This window comes from Vanessa tameamea, chromosome 9, assembly GCF_037043105.1.
Source record: "Vanessa tameamea isolate UH-Manoa-2023 chromosome 9, ilVanTame1 primary haplotype, whole genome shotgun sequence".
Classification (NCBI taxonomy): Eukaryota; Metazoa; Arthropoda; class Insecta; order Lepidoptera; family Nymphalidae; genus Vanessa; species Vanessa tameamea.
This window is the reverse complement of record NC_087317.1, coordinates 7602680-7620062: the sequence shown is the minus strand read 5'-3', so window position 1 is coordinate 7620062 and position 17383 is coordinate 7602680. Positions and strand designations below refer to the sequence as shown.

Sequence of the window (17383 nt, the reverse complement as noted above, 5' to 3'; positions counted from 1 at the left end):
GACTATTTATTCGGTCAACACAATGTCTTTCTGGTTGGCTTTAATTGCTTTAATTTCAGACACTAAACAATTTTTTTTGGAACTGAAATGTCTAACGCTCTATATGAAAGTAGCATAGGATCTTTTAGCTTTAGCAGTTGATCTTTAAATCGACATAATTTATTTTGAAAAGTTCAAATTTGTGGCTTTTGTTAGACGTTGGGGGAAACAAAAAACCATTCAGCAGATATACCATGTCAATCTCAATATTGTCTGTAGTCCTTGAATCCATTCTTCATTCTTCACGAGTAATACTAATTATTACCAACTTAAAAACTTTGATGTTTATTTATATGGTGATGATAATTGTTTTTAACTGTTATAGGACTAATTAATTAAAAAAAAATGTCGTAATAATAATCTTACGTTTCACTAACAAAGTAAAGACATTTACAATTATTTGTGTTAATCGTATAAATGCTGCAGACTTAAAATTTACAATTATATAAACTTATTTAAATAACTTCTTCAACGCTCTGGTCTGGTGAATCATTTGAACGATTATCTTCCTGAGATGGTCTTTGCAAAGCCTTTAATTGCATTTCTAATCCTGTAATACATTTTTAATACTGTACATTATTATATATGGCAATGTTATTACCATGACTTTAATTCCGTCGTAAAAATATATAAAAAAAACAATGATTAAAATACAGAAATTGTTGAAAGTTCTCGGATAGAATTTAATAAGATTGTGTTGCTACAAAACAAATTAACCCTAACATTGAATAGAAATTTTGTTTTATCATACGAAATCCAATTAGGCATTTATTAAGTCAAGTTCAGATTTCGACACACTTACGAATTACGTTATTGGTGTCTGACATATGGATTAAGCCTAGGAAATGACTGAAATAAGGATTCATCTTTTAAACTAAAAAACTCGTCGTAAGTTTTTTTAGTCTAATGCCGCCTCATGACAATAATTTCGGATTGACATATTTTTATATTTCAAATATTAATATAATTTAGATACATTTAAGGCTATTATAAATATAATTCACAGCTTAATTAAAAATAAATAATAAAATTGATAAAAAATTTAAAAATACGCAAACTTACTCTCTGCGTCTGGATGATCAGAGGAATGTTGCAAAAGTAATTTAAGAATTTTTTCTTCTGCTATGAGTCCTGGGCGTCCACTCATAGCGCGTATCAAAGTTTGTCCATTAGTTATACCTAGAATGATGAATAACAATAAACATAAATAATAAAATTAGTGATTATATAGTATCTCTATCTACTTTACAATAAATATTAATTCGATTGGTTGGCAAACATCGGAAACAATCGTATTGTACTTTACAAAAGGTAATTTGGTCATAAAAAAGTACTTAATTTTAACTGTATTCAATTGCGTTTTATTTTTTAATGTCCTAAGACGCAATAGCATTCGGAAAGGTCAATACTCAATATATGTAGCAGTGTTTTATACATAGCCTCGTGGATTTATGTATATTAATTAACTATTTTGTTTAATGTAATAAGTAGCATGGTACTACGTGGTACTGTTTCATCGTTTAAGGTTAGTCCAATAATATAAATTTAAAATACTTTATATTTGAGCACCTGTATTTATATCACCATTTTGCAGTGAGTTCCTTATTTCAATGAAACGTTTAACAAATGTACTTTGTTCTTGAATTGCTGTCATTTGAGTACCTGAAAAAGACGTTATCAAAACAAAATGTCGTATATCCCACGTATAAAATGTCAACATTTATTAAAACCGTACCCATCTCTGGATCTGAAGATTTTGTGAGACACCGCGTCGCCTCCTTTAAGGCTTCTAACGCTTTTTCATAGTTCTGAAAATTATTCAATCGATTTCTCAAGTCGACTATGCGCAGCGATATGCCAATAGTCAGGTAACTAGTTCAATCTGACAATATTTCCAAATCACGATAAAAATATACTATCAACCTCATAATCGTCGATTTCCATCTTGGCGCACTCCGCATAAAAAGCGGCCAATTTCCCGTAGGCCTTCGCCCTCGTGTAGAAGTGCAGCACGTGTCGCGCGAGGTCGGGCCGCGAGCGCCAGGGCGCGCGGCGCCGCAGGAAGTCGGCCGCCATGAGCTGCGTGGCGCGGTCGCGGGACGCCGCCGCGAACGTCGCGATGCGCTCCGCGTCGCCCGAGCGCAGCAGCCAGCGCAGCGCGCCCGCCTGCGACGCGCCGCCGTTAGCAACCGATAGACCGATCGCTTGTGTTGATCGAATGTCGCCTAAGCTTATCTTATTTAAAATTCCAACCCATACACGCCATTCTTTAACTTATATTGCTGAGTTTTAAACAAAGCGCACTACTCCGTCACTTTGTTGCATCAGAAGTTTCTTATCACTCTACGTAATGTTGCGGCGATTATGAGATTAAATTTATTATATTTTAATTTAAACGAGTATCGATACTATATTCGACATTATATCGTAAGGGGATTTCCCTCGTTTATCGAGGTACGGTATCGAGCCCGGCACCTTATCGCCTATCTGTGCGAGGCGCTTGGCGGCCTGGTGGTAGAGGCCGCGCGTGCCGAGCACGTCGGCCAGCCTCCGCAGCAGCGCGTCCCGCCCGCGCGTGCCGGCCGGCGCCGCCAGCCGCGCGCCCAGCTCCGGAGACAGCGGCGTCGACGACTGCTCCACTATGTCCAATGCTTCCTCGTACTGGGGAAGTTACGTCGTCCGCTTTGGTACATATAGTAATATTTGTTTTAATGGTACTAGCTAATTAGTATCATTTCAATTTAAACTAGCCCTCAGCGCAGAACATGTTATATATAAATATCTACTCCCCCGGTCTATGTTATTCGACTACCAAAAATAAATACCATAATGATGACGATGAAACAATACAAATTTTAAGATACGATGGTAAACAGATAGCTTTCGGAGTAGAAGGGCATCCACGGCGGCCAAACAAAGGAGCCAACTACGCAGGACATAGTACAGTACACCGGTGTGTGCGGAAACACCGGTGCACCTTCTCTTCCCTCACTCTCATAATTCGATGGGACGGGTAATCAGACACGACCGGAAAGAGTTCGGGCGCAGGACCACCGGCTTTAGGTACGTCCTTTCCGAGGCACGGGAGTATACACACTTCCAACTTCCAAAATCCGGGTAATGATAAGTTTTTATCGGCCCAACCTGGGTTTTAAGTCCAGGACCTCGAGATGATCAACGAGTCAGTTCCACAATATACCCTCAGTAGAAAGTGTCGGGCGTACATAAACTAAATGTATACATGGATCCTAAAATGTGCCAAACCGTCACTTATTAACATACCAATATCATTATAACATGTGCAGCCTATAAATTTCCCACTGCTGGGCTAAAGCCTCCTCTCCCTTTGAGGAGAAGATTAGGAGCGTGATCCACCACGCTGCTCCAATGCGGTTTGGTGGATTCACATTTGGCAGAATTTCGTTTAAATTAGACTCATATAGGTTTTCTCATGATGTTTTCCTTCACCGCCAAGCACGAGATGAATTATAAACACAAATTAAGCACATGAAAATTCAGTGGTGCTTGCCTGGGTTTGAGCTTGCAATCATCGGTTAAAATGTACGCGTTCTAACCACTAGGCCATCTCGGCTCTTAAATCTTAATATAATAATTATATTTATTGATAAAAATATACAAGAATGGTCGTGATCACTGAAATGTAGATAACGAGACTAAGGTTTACCTTTCCTGCCGTAGCTAGTAAAGCTGCAGCGTGCGAATGATGATCTGCTTCTCGTAAATGTGCTGCGAGAGTGTGAGCCAATTCCGGATCCACACGATCTCCTATCGACTCCACGGCGGCTACCATAGCGTTCGTATCCCCACAACTTAAAGCCAACTTCAAAGCCATATAAGGCTTCTCTGTGAGTAAAATTTCCCAACGTCAAAATTATTATTATTTAGATTAAAACATAATTTAAAAATTCGTGGTGGTTACAGTATCAGCTCTATAACATTAATAAGTAAATTATATTATACCTCACAGATTCAAATTGTAAATAACCTGATACTAGTCTGAACGTACAAAAATATTTGAATAGTACATTTTTAATCAAATGACAAATATAAAATTTAAACTGAATAACCTGCTTTTTGGTACAAAGTTATCGCCTGTTCGTTTTGACCAGCATTTTCTAGAATGGAAGCAGCGTAGAGAGCATGTTTAGGCGATGAGTTACCCGCTCGCCATACCAGGTTCCACGCGCTTGCCTCAGTTGCTACCCGTATGGCAGACGCTATAGCACCACACTTTATATACAACTGCAAAAACATATCCAAATATAATTACTATATTATGGATAGTATTGACTTAGAAATTTGTTCAATCATATATATATACTAACACTAGCACTTAGGTTATTGTTGTAGCCTAAGTTACTCCTTATTAAATCAGCTATCTGCCAGTTAAAGTCTCGTCAAAATCGGTCCAGCCGTTCCAGAGATTAGCCAGACAGTCAAACAGACAGAAAGACAAAAATTGAAAAAAAAAACATTTTAGACTATGTACCGTGTATACATACACATGCATTTAGTAAAAGGCGGTTATTTTAATATTACAAACAGACTCTCCAATTTTATAATATGTATAGATATAAAAATTTTTAAGATATACCCAAAAATAAATAAATTAAGGACAATATTACCTTTACAGCACTTTCAGTTTCATTAGCTTTCATTTCCAAATATCTTGCCATTTGATACAAAGACGAGGAGTTTTTTTGACATATCTTTTCCGCTTCGTCTATTCTGTCCATATGACACAATAATCTCGTTTGTTCACCAAAATCGTTTGCCCGTGCATATGCGTCTAGCGCACCATCAAGATCACCAATGCTTTCAAGATAATGACCCCACCAAGTTATCAGATTTGAATCGTTCGAGTTGACTACATACTGCGCAAGTACCGAAGCCTGACCCTGCGCTATTAGCATCCTAGGAACATGAGGCACCAAAGTTCCTGCACTCTCAAATAGTTTGAGCGATGGCCCAGTTTCGCCATTCGCCCACAACACTTTAGCAAGTTTATGTTGTGCACTTTTTACAAGAAGGACATTTTCACTCTCCGTTTCTCCATTAATAATCTCATTAAATCCTCCTTCTTTCGCTGATTTCAAACGCGTGACAAGGTCTGGTCTCTGTGATTCACGGAAAAAAGTTTCGGCTTCTTCAATCATACCCAAGTTAACAGCTAATACTCCTACTTTTGAAGTATTGTCCATAGTGTCGTCGTTCAATGCTTTACGCATCATTAAAGCTCCTTTTATATTACCCATTTTACTTAGACAAACCGCACCGACATCTGCTCGTTTAAGAGATACACAAACTTTAGCTAAGCTCTCCCAAACTATTGAATTTTTGTTTCCCGAAATATTAGCTCCCATTACAACAGCTTTTTCTAAATGCTCAGTAGTCATATAAAATAGAAAATTAAGAACTTGTTTTACATTGTTAGGTTCTAAGTCAGGAGCCTCTTCAAATTCACGTAATAATAACCTCTTAATATTTTGCTGCGTTAATATTACTACATAAGGTGAAAATATAGAGCACATTATGAAATCCATAGCAAAATATTCTTCCGTACGTGAACACCAATTTTTATATTCATACAATTTATTTTCATGACAAAAAAATAAATGTATGTTATCAAATTCCGAAGAACGCATATGAACAGCGACGAGTCTGGAGTCATTATTATCCCACAGTATCGCGATCGGCACACTTTGATATGGAGGTGATTTTGAATCTGCTAAAAGTGTTGTTGTAATAATATCATTTGCAACATCCCATAAATAGATTTTTGGATCAGGAGCTAGGCCAGCATTTGCTATACTTAAGCAAATATAATGACCGGAAGCATTCACTGAAGATCTCATAATTTCACCGAAATCTTCAATCACTTGATAACAGTTTTTGGATGGATAAGGCATTCTAAAGCCCTTCTTCGTAATTTCAGCCAATTTTAATGTTCCATCCATTGTAGCAATTAATAAAAATTTGTTAGTATTAGTTACCGCAATTGGTTCACCCTCATTTTCAGTACAAGGCAGAATTCCAATTTTAGTTCCAGAAACACTGTAGCACTCAATGTGTGACCGTACTACACCAACTATTAGTTCATTGTATAGTATTAAAATATCTGTTTTCCATGTAAATGTTCGAATCAGTGTAAATGTCCTTATATCTTTATCCTTACTTCGCATCCAAACCTGTAATTAATGAAATAAATGAAGTATTCTAATATATTCCAATTGTAACTAAAAAGGAGTAAAAATAATTATATACATACTTGAACATCATTTCCATCACCTAACACTACATAGTTGTCTCTGAATGCAAATGCTTTTATTTTTATTGTTGTATTAATACTAGATAAGTTTGCATTTTCAGTAACAGCAATTTCATTGGCGGACTTCTGTACCATCCACATATTATTGGTATAGCCCCAACAGACATGTTGCTCACGAAGAATAAATGCATTTGTAATACAGTTTACATACAACAATGGATTCATCAATCCTTCTGAGCCCCAGGTTACTTCTTTTACAGTACCTTTAACTGAGGTACTACTTATTAACTTCCACTTATTTCTGTGATCCCGTCTCCAGAGATAAATATTTCCTTGAGATGTACCACAACATAATGTGTCACTTAGACTACAGTAACTGATGCTTGTGAATATATCGCCTGCTTGAGTTTCATCATCTTCGTTGGGTAAAACATCATTATCTCCAGTTTCACTATCCCATATTCTGATTAAATTATCACCTGTGATTACAGCAACACAAAAATAACCTGCTAGTACAATACATTGACCATTTCTTGCACTCATTCGTACATGAGTATCCGTTGTCAGTGATCCATCATTGGATATTAAAAATCTGGACAAGCTAAGAGCACCACCTGTCTCCCAAGCAACTAGAAGATAAATGGTGCTTATTATATCTATAAACACAATGATACCTGGGGCATTTAAGACCTCTGAACATGCTCCTGCATGGTCAATATATAAAATGACACCATTATCCTGAGCTGCATAACAGGCATGATTGTCAGGTTGTAAGCCTTCTCTAATTTTGGCTGTGGTACGAGGTCTCCAGGCAGCTAGAGCATCTAAAGCATTTTCATCGCCCGCAACAGCTGCTCTGGCTAAACCTCTTATGGATGATTCAGATGTTGGATTTGGAGTACAAAATTTAACATGTGTAATAACATCTCCAAGCTGATGGTGAAATGCTGTTAAAGGAGCACCTGAACTAGATTGCCATCCTGAAAGGGAGCCGGTTGCATCTGATGCAAGTAATCTGCCACCTCCAGAACTAAATCTAACAGCAGTTAATGCAGCATTGTGAGGAGCTTCTAATCGGGCCCAAGAGTATTCTAGCCAGATATACAGTTCACCTCCATCCCATCCTACTACTAATAGTTTTCGTACAGGATGCCAAGCTAAGGCAGTCACTTGATTTGAAAAAAGTACAGGCCAATCACAACCTTCTAAAGCAAGTCCCTGTAAATTGTTTTTATTTTATTAATTAAAAGTATATTTTTTCAGATTAAATACTTACATTAAAAAAAACTTACATTATCATTAAAAATTGTTGCAACTCCTCCTTTTTCTTGGTTGTAAGATCCAACAGCCAGTAGAGGTAGAGATGGATGCCAAGAACTTAGTGTAGTAACTACATTACTGTCGGTAAAGTTAAGTTTTGTATCTATATACAATGTCATCTTTCTTTATTACTTTTTCACTTGGTTTGTAAGTACATTTTCATATAACTTTTTTTTCGTTTATTACTATAGATTGTCTTAATTTTTTTATACACCCAAATTAACGCAATTAATATATACATTAATAGTCATTATTTTTTGTAATTTAAAAAATATTTTGGCCAAGTTCATTTCACAAACTTTTTCAAATTATAATTTGTTTATTTTAACCGTTGTCATAGAAACCAAATAGTATACAAATTACCATCACATAGAAACGTCGCCGACTACGGGGTCAATGTTGCTATTGTATATAAAACCGATCCCATTTGATTCTTAGCTTTTTATACTGCTATAAGAAGCAAACCAATTCTTGGCCCTAATAGTTAGTACTATTGGTATCTATATAATTTAATCTAAAAAAAAAAATAACTAGTTTATATTCAATGAACGAATAAAAGTGATGGAAATACATTGTCACTGAACTTTATAATATGTAGAGACTTGAGTTCACATACACGATACGATAGTATTCCGGAATCCGGATCCAGTAAACACTTGTCACGCCTATTGCAATTTCATAATAAAAGGATCCTATAAAGTGTAAAACGGTGTATATGATGGATCTTCTGTGTGACATGCAATAATATATGAATTATCAGGATATGTACTCTGTGGAGTAAAATGATACATAACTTAAAAGTCAGAGGGTTTAATATTCTTTTGTTGTTCTTTTAAATAGCTATAAGCCAGTTATTAGGCTAATTGTTATATTTTTTTAATAATTTTAAGTCCAAACTCCACTGAATAGTTTTACATATTATTTTGATATCAGAAATATAAGGTTGAAATGATCATATTGTTCTTTAAATTAAATATAAATTGAGTGTTGGTTTATGTTTTACGCTCAAAGTAGCTCAAAAAATGTGGCATTTAACCTCTGAGAATGATAAAAGAATCATATTTGTACTATCGGGAAAAAATGTTACAATAGGTAGAAGTCTTGATGGACAAAACTGTAATTTTGCGATAACCGACGACCCTTCAATTAGCAGAAAACATGCAACGCTTTTGATTCTAGAGGGCGTTTTATATTTAGAAGACTTGGGTTCAAAATATGGTACTTTTGTTAATAACTCCGACAAAATTGAACATAACAAGATGTTAAAATTAAGTTGTAACGATGTCATAAAATTTGGTAAAATGAATTGTGTTTGGAAGGCTCAAAAGATTAACTTAATAACATGTACATCAACAATGAAAGGAGAAAATCTTCAAAGTCTTAAAAACATTCTTACTACAGTCGGTGGAATCATTAAAAATGAATGGGATGAAACTTGTGAATATTTAACAATGCCTGCGATAACATTGACAATAAAAGTGGTTTTGGCATTAGTGCAAAACTCACATATAGTAACTATTGATTACTGGAATAAGTGTGTTGATGCAGTAAATAATAATACTGCATTACCAAATCCAAGTAATTTCATACCACAAATATTAGAATCTACTCTCAATAAAGAAAGTGTATCTTTTCTTCCAAGTAAGGATAGAAGCTCATTATTTACCAGTAAGAAAGTAATCTTCTTCTCAAGAAGACAGTTGGAATTATATAAAATGGTGCTAACAAAAAGTTCTGCAACTGCTTTATTGTTAAGTGAATCAAAAATGACAAAATCAGCTCTTTGCGATGAAGATGTTATTGTTATTCAATATACTTTCTCTTCTTCAAGCCAAGAAACTCAGGCCCAAAGGGACCAAATAAATGATATTATTGAATATCTCAAAAATAAAGGGAAGAGGGTTGTGGCTGATGCTGAAATAGGTCTTGCAATTTTATATTGTTCAACAAGTAAATACTGTAATCCAAGTTTTAATTTTTCTTCTGAAGTTGTAAAACAATTGCCTTGTCAAAATAATAACAAAAATGTACTTGCTCCAGAATCACAAGATTCATCAGAAGATTTGTGTAAGAAGGAAAATTTGTTAATTGATGAAAGTTTAACACCCACTAATAACCAGTCATTTAATAATGATAACAGTAACAATACTTCTAAGAGAAAGTTAAGTGATGATGATAACATTGCTAATACAAGAAATCTTCCTAAAAAGTTTGCAACAGATACTTTTAGTAAATTAAGTTTAAGCAATTCTAAGAAGAGACAAAGTGAATTTAATGATTTAGAGAATCCATCCAAGAAGATTGCTGTTGCTAATAATAAAGATGATGATGACATGTTTAATTTTGTTAAAAATGATAACTGTAAGAACATAGGTGAAAACAGTTTTAAAAAGAAACTGAGCTTATCAAAGCCAATGAAAAGAAAACATAGTACTGATAATGAAGAAGAGGATCTCTTTAATTTTGTTAATAAAGAAAACAAGAAAACTGCTTTAGATAAGCCTTCTAATAGTAATTCTGATTCTGTACAAGATACTTCACATTCTCATACAAATATATTTAAGACATCAAAAGTTATTGATGATAGATTTGATATATCTGCTCTAAGAGGATCAAAATTAAAGGAACTAATGCTGATCAGTTCAAATACACCATGTTATAAATATATAAAAAAAGAAGAGGTAACAGAGTTAGATGATAAATTTGGTAGCATTGATTTAGGTTCCGCAAGTCTTATAGTCAGAAAGGATTTGATTGTCAAACGAGAACATATTCAGGTACCACTTTCACCAGACAATGGGTTGAAAAATTTCAAGAAATTTAAAAAAGTTTGGCCTTCCAAAATGCAAGTGACTGTTGTTTCTACATCAGCTTAAGATATTTCTATACAATTGATTAAAAACAATAATTAAACTTATTTGTTGTATAATCCATTATGGATTTATTGCTTTTTTTTTCATATTCTGCATTTGGTATTATATTGGTAAAATGTAAATCAAGAGCCAAGTTAATTTCACTTATATTTAATAAATGAACAAATTATATTTTACAATACTATTCTTGATCTTTTTTATCTTCACCATCTTCATTTTCACTGCTTTCTTGATCTTCAATATCACTGTAAAAATATTCACATTTAGTATAAAATAGATCAAAATATTTAAAAAGATTAACACTCATTGGTCAAATCTTACACTTCTCATCATAAAATGACTTGCCAATTGCATGAAAGCAAGCGGAGAGATGTTACACATCAAAAAGAGTATAGTTGATGAAAAAAATCAGGCTTAATACCTGATGGAATTATCTGCCAGTCAACCTTAAAGCTAAATCAGAAATACATGAAAATGGTACTGTAAACATAGATTACACAAACATATAAACAGTGTTTTTTTTCCAATTTTAAGTGAAATGTGACTAAATTTTATAGAAGAGCTTTTAAAGTTCATTGGTACATACCTAGCATCTGATTGGTTCAATTTTCTTTTTAGGTGTACAGTTCCATCAGGTGCTACTCGTACAGTACATCCTATGTGGGTTGTAAGTTCATCCTCATAGTCCTTGTAATTCTTCGGTTTAGTTTTTTTGATTTTAATAGTCTTGACTGAACCTGAAGGTCCTGGAATTTATAAAATATGATAATGATTAACTCGAATAAATCTCACTTTATATACTAAATAGTGGGCCAAAACTTACTCAATGTAAGATATAGTGGAATGGATAAGGATAGTGGTAATTTTATTGATAAGGATCTTATGTTATTTTCGCCCCCAGGAAACTTCTCTTTTAATTGTCTAACTATTGCTAGTATGTTCTCATTGATAAGACTTTGTTGCATTGCAGTGTTTCCTACAAGTATTGTAGATGTTTGCCCTTCACTCAGTCTTAACATAACAGTTCGTAGTCCAACATCAATATTTTTCTTAATATCTTTTTTTTCATTTATTTTGACAGGTATCAACATGTTATGTTTTTTAAAGAACATCTTTCCGAGAACATGTGACACATGATTAAGTACTCTTGTATCAACCATTATAAAGTCATGCTGTGTCAATAGTCTTCTCTTTAACTCATATTGGTCATATTCAATTCGCAATTGTCTCATAGGTAATACAGTTTTGACCTGAAAACAATAATTGAGATATAAATTATTGGTCTAAAGTAAAAGGAAAATGAACATCACTGAATATCAATTGTAGGTTTTTGTTTATTTTAATCCTGATTTTAGGAATCAGATAAGCTGTAACAGTTTCATAAAAATTGTGAGTAAGCTGTAAAATTGTATAGCAACATTATAGTACAATAACAAAGATCTGACTCATTTTAAAATTATTATCTATCAATTACAATGAAAAACTTTAAAATTCTATAACATATTTTAAAAATAATGCTCTAGTTATAGAGGGTAAAATTAGATTACTTAAAATCCTACTTACAGCTGTTACACCAGCCTTTCTTAGTATTTCTTCCCAGTGATCAACAGTAGGATCATGGTCTACTTTCTTTCCTTTTTTCAAATCCGGTGTTATTAAGCATACTTCACCAGAAGATGCCATTGTGCTATTTGGTAGTGTGCTAAAAATATCATTTAACGTTATAAACTTAAACAAGTTCACTGATTTACATTAAAATAACAAAGTTTCTTACCAATTTGTGTTGATAATATTAAGTTAATAAAAGATCTAAAATATTTTCATTAACATGTTATATAAATATAAGTACTCACAATCTCACATTGCCTTTAGACTTCAATATTTTGATACACCGAATTTCCATAAATATTTGTGTTTCATCACCGAAAATAGTATTTTTTTTATTACTAAGTGTGGTTAATTTTTCCAAGGCATTCAAGCATGCAGTAACAAGAGTTTCTGTAACTACTTTAGATGGCGTCATGTATTTAATTTTTTTCTGCACTGTAACTATCGGTGTGGTAGTCACCTTACTTGGTGATTTCGAAAGTTTTTGTTTTAAAACTTTTTTACTGCCTTTTGATTTCATTTTTTCGGTTTTTATTGGAGTGATTTTCTTTTGGCGAGCCTTAACGGCAATTGATTTGTTGTTTTTCATTGTAACAAAAATTTTACTACGTTTCAACACCTACCTATTATTTGTTTAAAATGTAAGTTAACAAGGTTATGTTACAAAAAACAGAATCATATATTTTGAATTATAGAAAATGTGGTTGTAAATGTCAAGTTCATAGCAATTTGAAACTGACATTGACAAGTCAATTCGGTTATTCGGATATGTTCAAGATAAGTTAAAATAAGTAAAATAAACGTATTTAATAAAGTATAAGTACATTCTTATTTTTATATAATACTGGTTACCCAACAGACTTTTATAGGTATGCCCATTGCATATTCTAGGTAGTGTTTTGTGAAGTATACCACAGTAAATAACCGATTGATTGTATATATCATAAAAAATAGATCAATATTTTATTGAATTTAATAGTGATGCTTATTTTATGAATTATTGCCATTAAATAAAATATATTGAGTTATATTCAAGATAATCAAAATTACAAATTAGATCTCAAAAAAATAAATAACATTAATTCCTAGCTACTTAGCTTTACTTCAAATATTAATTGAAGTTGGACTTTTTTTCTTCAAAATTTTATTAATATCAATATAATATTCATGTTATTTTACATAATTAGAATATTGTTGTACTTTTCTTCTAGTAAAGATTACAGAAAGTAATTGTACTCATACAAAAATGTTTATTTACCTAACGAGGCAGATCGACAGATTTGGTGTCTTTTTTATTTTTAGATCGTAGAAAGGTATATATAAGTTTTTGGGTTGTTCTGTCATGAATTAATAATCTTAATAATTCCTTGTCGAGTGAGCAAAGGTATCCTCTCCTAATATTTAGGTATTTGAACCGCTATACCTACATATATACTACTCCATTGTGGATTATACAGATAAAGTGCCTATAAATGCCTGAGATTCACAGTATTAGATAACATTGGTTTCTATTGAAATTGAATTCCCAAAATTCAATCAAGATCTGTTCTAAAATTTTCATTTCAGGTCCATTGATTTGATTTGTATCTAACATAAGATATTTATGCATCGAGTACCCCAATATGGATCGTGTATTATAATAATGATAATATCTCTCATCAAAGTTTTTTATTTTAATTGAACCCGCTAGGTACGTACATAATAATTACATAAACGAGCGTTAATAGGAAATCAGTTTTCATCAGGTTATTGCGAAACGAAATTATATTACAGATATTATTACATATTAGAGGAAGTTAGGGTAAGACTTATTAACTGTAAAGGTTGTATAAAAACATAAAATGTTTCTAAATATATAATATAATAAATTTTATTAAAAAAAAGTATTTTTTCTTTTAGTCAAAACAAAAATAAAAAAAAACAATCAAAATACCACAAACCGGGCTAATGTAGGTATCTTCGGCAAAGTTATCTTCCACATCGGTACAACTGCAATGCACCCATTTAGCATAAACCTGACACTTGATCAATGCTTTCATTGGAGTCAGAATAAGCTTGTTATGGATTGTATACAGACATTCAGTATCTTCCTCATCACTCTCGGATACATCATCAGCATACTTAGTTTTTTAGTTCTTTATGTGGATTTTTCATTGTTTGTTTGTTACTTTTAGTTCCGTTGACTTACAATTTTCTTTTCCTCTAAATTGATCTACTAGAAGAAGCAGTAATGATGAGGCTAACTTATGTTTTCCTTTTTTTCGGTCAAACGTGGCTAAGGCATTAACTGTTTTAGACTAACAGATAAAACGTCGTTTTATGTAAATAATTATTTGTAGTGAATTGCTGTACTAAAGTTTATCCGATGATTGGAATAATGGGGTTCTTGTAGAATTTAAGACGGATGCCGGTAACGAATGAGAGACTGAAAAAATTTTAGTTTGCATGGTCTCTTATAGTCGTTATGAAATTGCTGTTGATAGTTTTGAATCCGCTTCGGTTCAACTCTAAGTTAATAGCTTTAGAAGCAACTATGTCAGCATCAGTAAATGTGTGTGAAACGTGGTATTCCACATTCTTTAAAATGTTTCATGCATTTGGCATCATCACTATAGGCACAGGATTTAAATTTAATCATGCCAGTATTATTCTCGCTTCTCGCTTCTTCTTACCCGCAAGAGTATCCCATCTTTCTCAAAATTAAATCCGGAAGACATTTATTTTTTTAAAGTTCTATTAAACAAATCTGGTTTCTAACTTTAGAACAGTAAAATAATTAAACATCAATAAAATAATAATATAGTTATTATTTTTTATCTTACACGATAAAGACATTGATCAGCATGAATCGCGCATCTGGATTTATCTAATGTTTAAGGTAATTTAACCTTAAACATTAGATTAATTCACTTCGCTACCCAAGGATATTATGACGGCATATCCGTCCTTCCTATAACTTACGATATATTATTACATGGCGAAATAACATGTTAAGTCGTGTCCTAAAAATATATACAAAAATGTATGTCTATTGAGTATATAGTCTCTGCTTAATAGGTTGTATATATTTAGGAGATTCCTTTATCCACATAACTGGCTAGAAAAAATAAAAAAACAAAAGCGCGCAATTGTATTAAACCGCCATTAATTTTTCCGCGCGTTTTGCCATTTTTTTTCCATTTTTGGGCGCGGACAGTAAGGTCGATATTGTCGTGACTAACAGTCAAAATTGTTAAAAAACGTTCGTTGTTTTTAATTGGATTTGTAAGCTTAACAGAGAAAGTAGTTTACTTCAATATCTATGATTTGATGATTTATTTATGTTAAGAATAATTCGAAGTAAGAAATATTTCTGGTTTGTCAGTAAATTGTTTTAAATAATTGAAATTCTGGTTTTTTTTAAATCTATTTCACTCGTTCGCAAAATGTATGTATATTGTAATACTAGCGACCCGCCTCGGCCTCGCACAGGTCCAATGCTGATACTAAATATACTACGGAATGTCTTAAAACGTTCAGTCTTGTGTTTTAAATATGCAATGTCTTCGAAAATATTCTTCTAAATTTCATACTGCAAAGGGCCATATTGATCTATATTAAATGCACAATTTATTTAAGGTACGTAATTGGATAAGATAACGCTATATTGCTTAAAATCGCTTCGAAAATAATCCATTATTTCTCGTAAAAGGTAAAGGATAAAAAAAAGTTATTGTGGGTTATACCATCGCTAACTTTTAATATGCCTTTATAAGGTATACAATGCGCAAAAAATGTGTTTATTTAAGAAATCACTTTAGAAACCTTTAAAATTATTGTTGCTCTACTATATTGTGCATGTGCATATATATGTGCATATATATAAACCTTCCTCTTGAATCAATCCATCGATTAAAAAACCGCATCAAAATTCAAGATCTAAGCATACACAGGGACAGACAGCGATAAGCGACTTTGTTTTATACTATGTAATGATTATGGTAGTAAATACTATTGTATATTAATTCTGACATTTTTAAAATGTATGTGTATATACAAGTTATTGCCTACATATAATTTCTTAAAGGGCAATATCTATATATATTTACGAAGTTTCTTGTTTGTAGTTTTTATCGTTGTAAGTAAATAAATATTTTATTATATTATTAATAATAAGGAAATATATATTATACATATGTTAATTTCTTATATTTGGACTTTGAAGTGTGTTTTTGAAAGTGTTATAAATTATATATTCTTTCCCTCATTTACTGTTCTCCGTTTGTACACGAAACAGAAAACAATCCGCGGGAGTAACGGTCTGGGGTAAAACTTTTCCCAGAATAGCAAACACCCTAAACCCACTGCTATTAAAGTTTCTTTAGGTGTTGTACATTCCATAGTCCAATATAGTAGGCATAGCCGAAATCTCAATTATATTTAATTTAATAATAAATGTTGCATTTCCACGTGCAGACTAATCCTTTATATCATTAGATTATATAAAACCATCAAATACCCTAAATGCAATGAGAAATTTACTTGGATTTTAGTTGTTGGTAGGACTTAGGTGCAAGCCCGTCTGGGTAGGCATCATTCATCAGATATTCTACCGCCAAACAGCAATACTTAGTTATTTTTTGTACTGGTTTGAAGGGTGAGTGACCCAGTTACTGGTTAAAGGGACATGACATCTTAGTTCCCAAGGTTTTTGTCGCATTGACGATTTAAAATATGGTTAATATTTCTTACAGTGCTAGAAACTTAGTACACCAAATAAAAAATCGAATAGCTTTTTTCTACTTAATACTTTCTTTGTCTGAGCTGCCCGACCGAAGGGATGATTTTAAGAGACCGTTTCGTTAAATTATGTTTGATGCCACTTCGGTTCTAGTTGTCGATGATATATGACATAAAATAATAAAATGTACGTTTACGTCCGCTCATAAACTTTATAGGTGCAAGTTTTGGCCAGATGTATTGCGCACAAAATATTTTGTGAAAAACCCTATATTCTAAATAGTAAAATTTATATTTCTCTTAGTTAGTGTGTGGAATATACTGTTTTCTTTCATATTGTTTTGTTAACGTTATAGTAAAACTTATGTAATTGTAATTGGTATTATTCTATATTTTTAATCGATTTGTTTTATTTATATTTATTACTCTTTTTACTACAATAAATAAAAAATCTAAGTTTAATATTGAAGCATAAAATTAGGCTATAGTAGAGTATATATTAAAATTAGACTATATATTTAGGCATACAATATTG

The 17383-nt window shown here is 32.6% G+C and overlaps 3 protein-coding genes across 3 annotated transcripts; 1 reads left to right on the top strand and 2 right to left on the bottom strand.

Moving 5' to 3' along the window:
* Positions 1 to 395: 395 nt before the first annotated feature.
* Rempa (reduced mechanoreceptor potential A) lies at positions 396 to 7836 on the bottom strand. The gene is made up of 11 exons (XM_026632567.2): positions 7621 to 7836; positions 6329 to 7546; positions 4686 to 6248; positions 4128 to 4302; positions 3725 to 3903; positions 2515 to 2700; positions 1963 to 2205; positions 1775 to 1847; positions 1609 to 1701; positions 1102 to 1218; positions 396 to 589 (listed from the first exon to the last, which is right to left on the bottom strand). Exons 1-11 carry the CDS (start codon positions 7765 to 7767, stop codon positions 495 to 497), a joined length of 4089 nt encoding a protein of 1362 aa, XP_026488352.2. The 5' UTR covers positions 7768 to 7836; the 3' UTR covers positions 396 to 494.
* Positions 7837 to 8474: 638 nt separating this feature from the next.
* Positions 8475 to 10705, top strand: Nbs (nbs). Its single transcript, XM_026632462.2, has one exon. It carries the CDS (start codon positions 8671 to 8673, stop codon positions 10522 to 10524), a length of 1854 nt encoding a protein of 617 aa, XP_026488247.2. The 5' UTR covers positions 8475 to 8670; the 3' UTR covers positions 10525 to 10705.
* LOC113394963 (ribosomal L1 domain-containing protein CG13096) lies at positions 10656 to 12820 on the bottom strand. Its single transcript, XM_026632463.2, has 5 exons — positions 12375 to 12820; positions 12085 to 12223; positions 11345 to 11771; positions 11108 to 11267; positions 10656 to 10766 (listed from the first exon to the last, which is right to left on the bottom strand). Exons 1-5 carry the CDS (start codon positions 12716 to 12718, stop codon positions 10703 to 10705), a joined length of 1134 nt encoding a protein of 377 aa, XP_026488248.2. The 5' UTR covers positions 12719 to 12820; the 3' UTR covers positions 10656 to 10702.
* Between the last annotated feature and the right edge of the window lie 4563 nt (positions 12821 to 17383).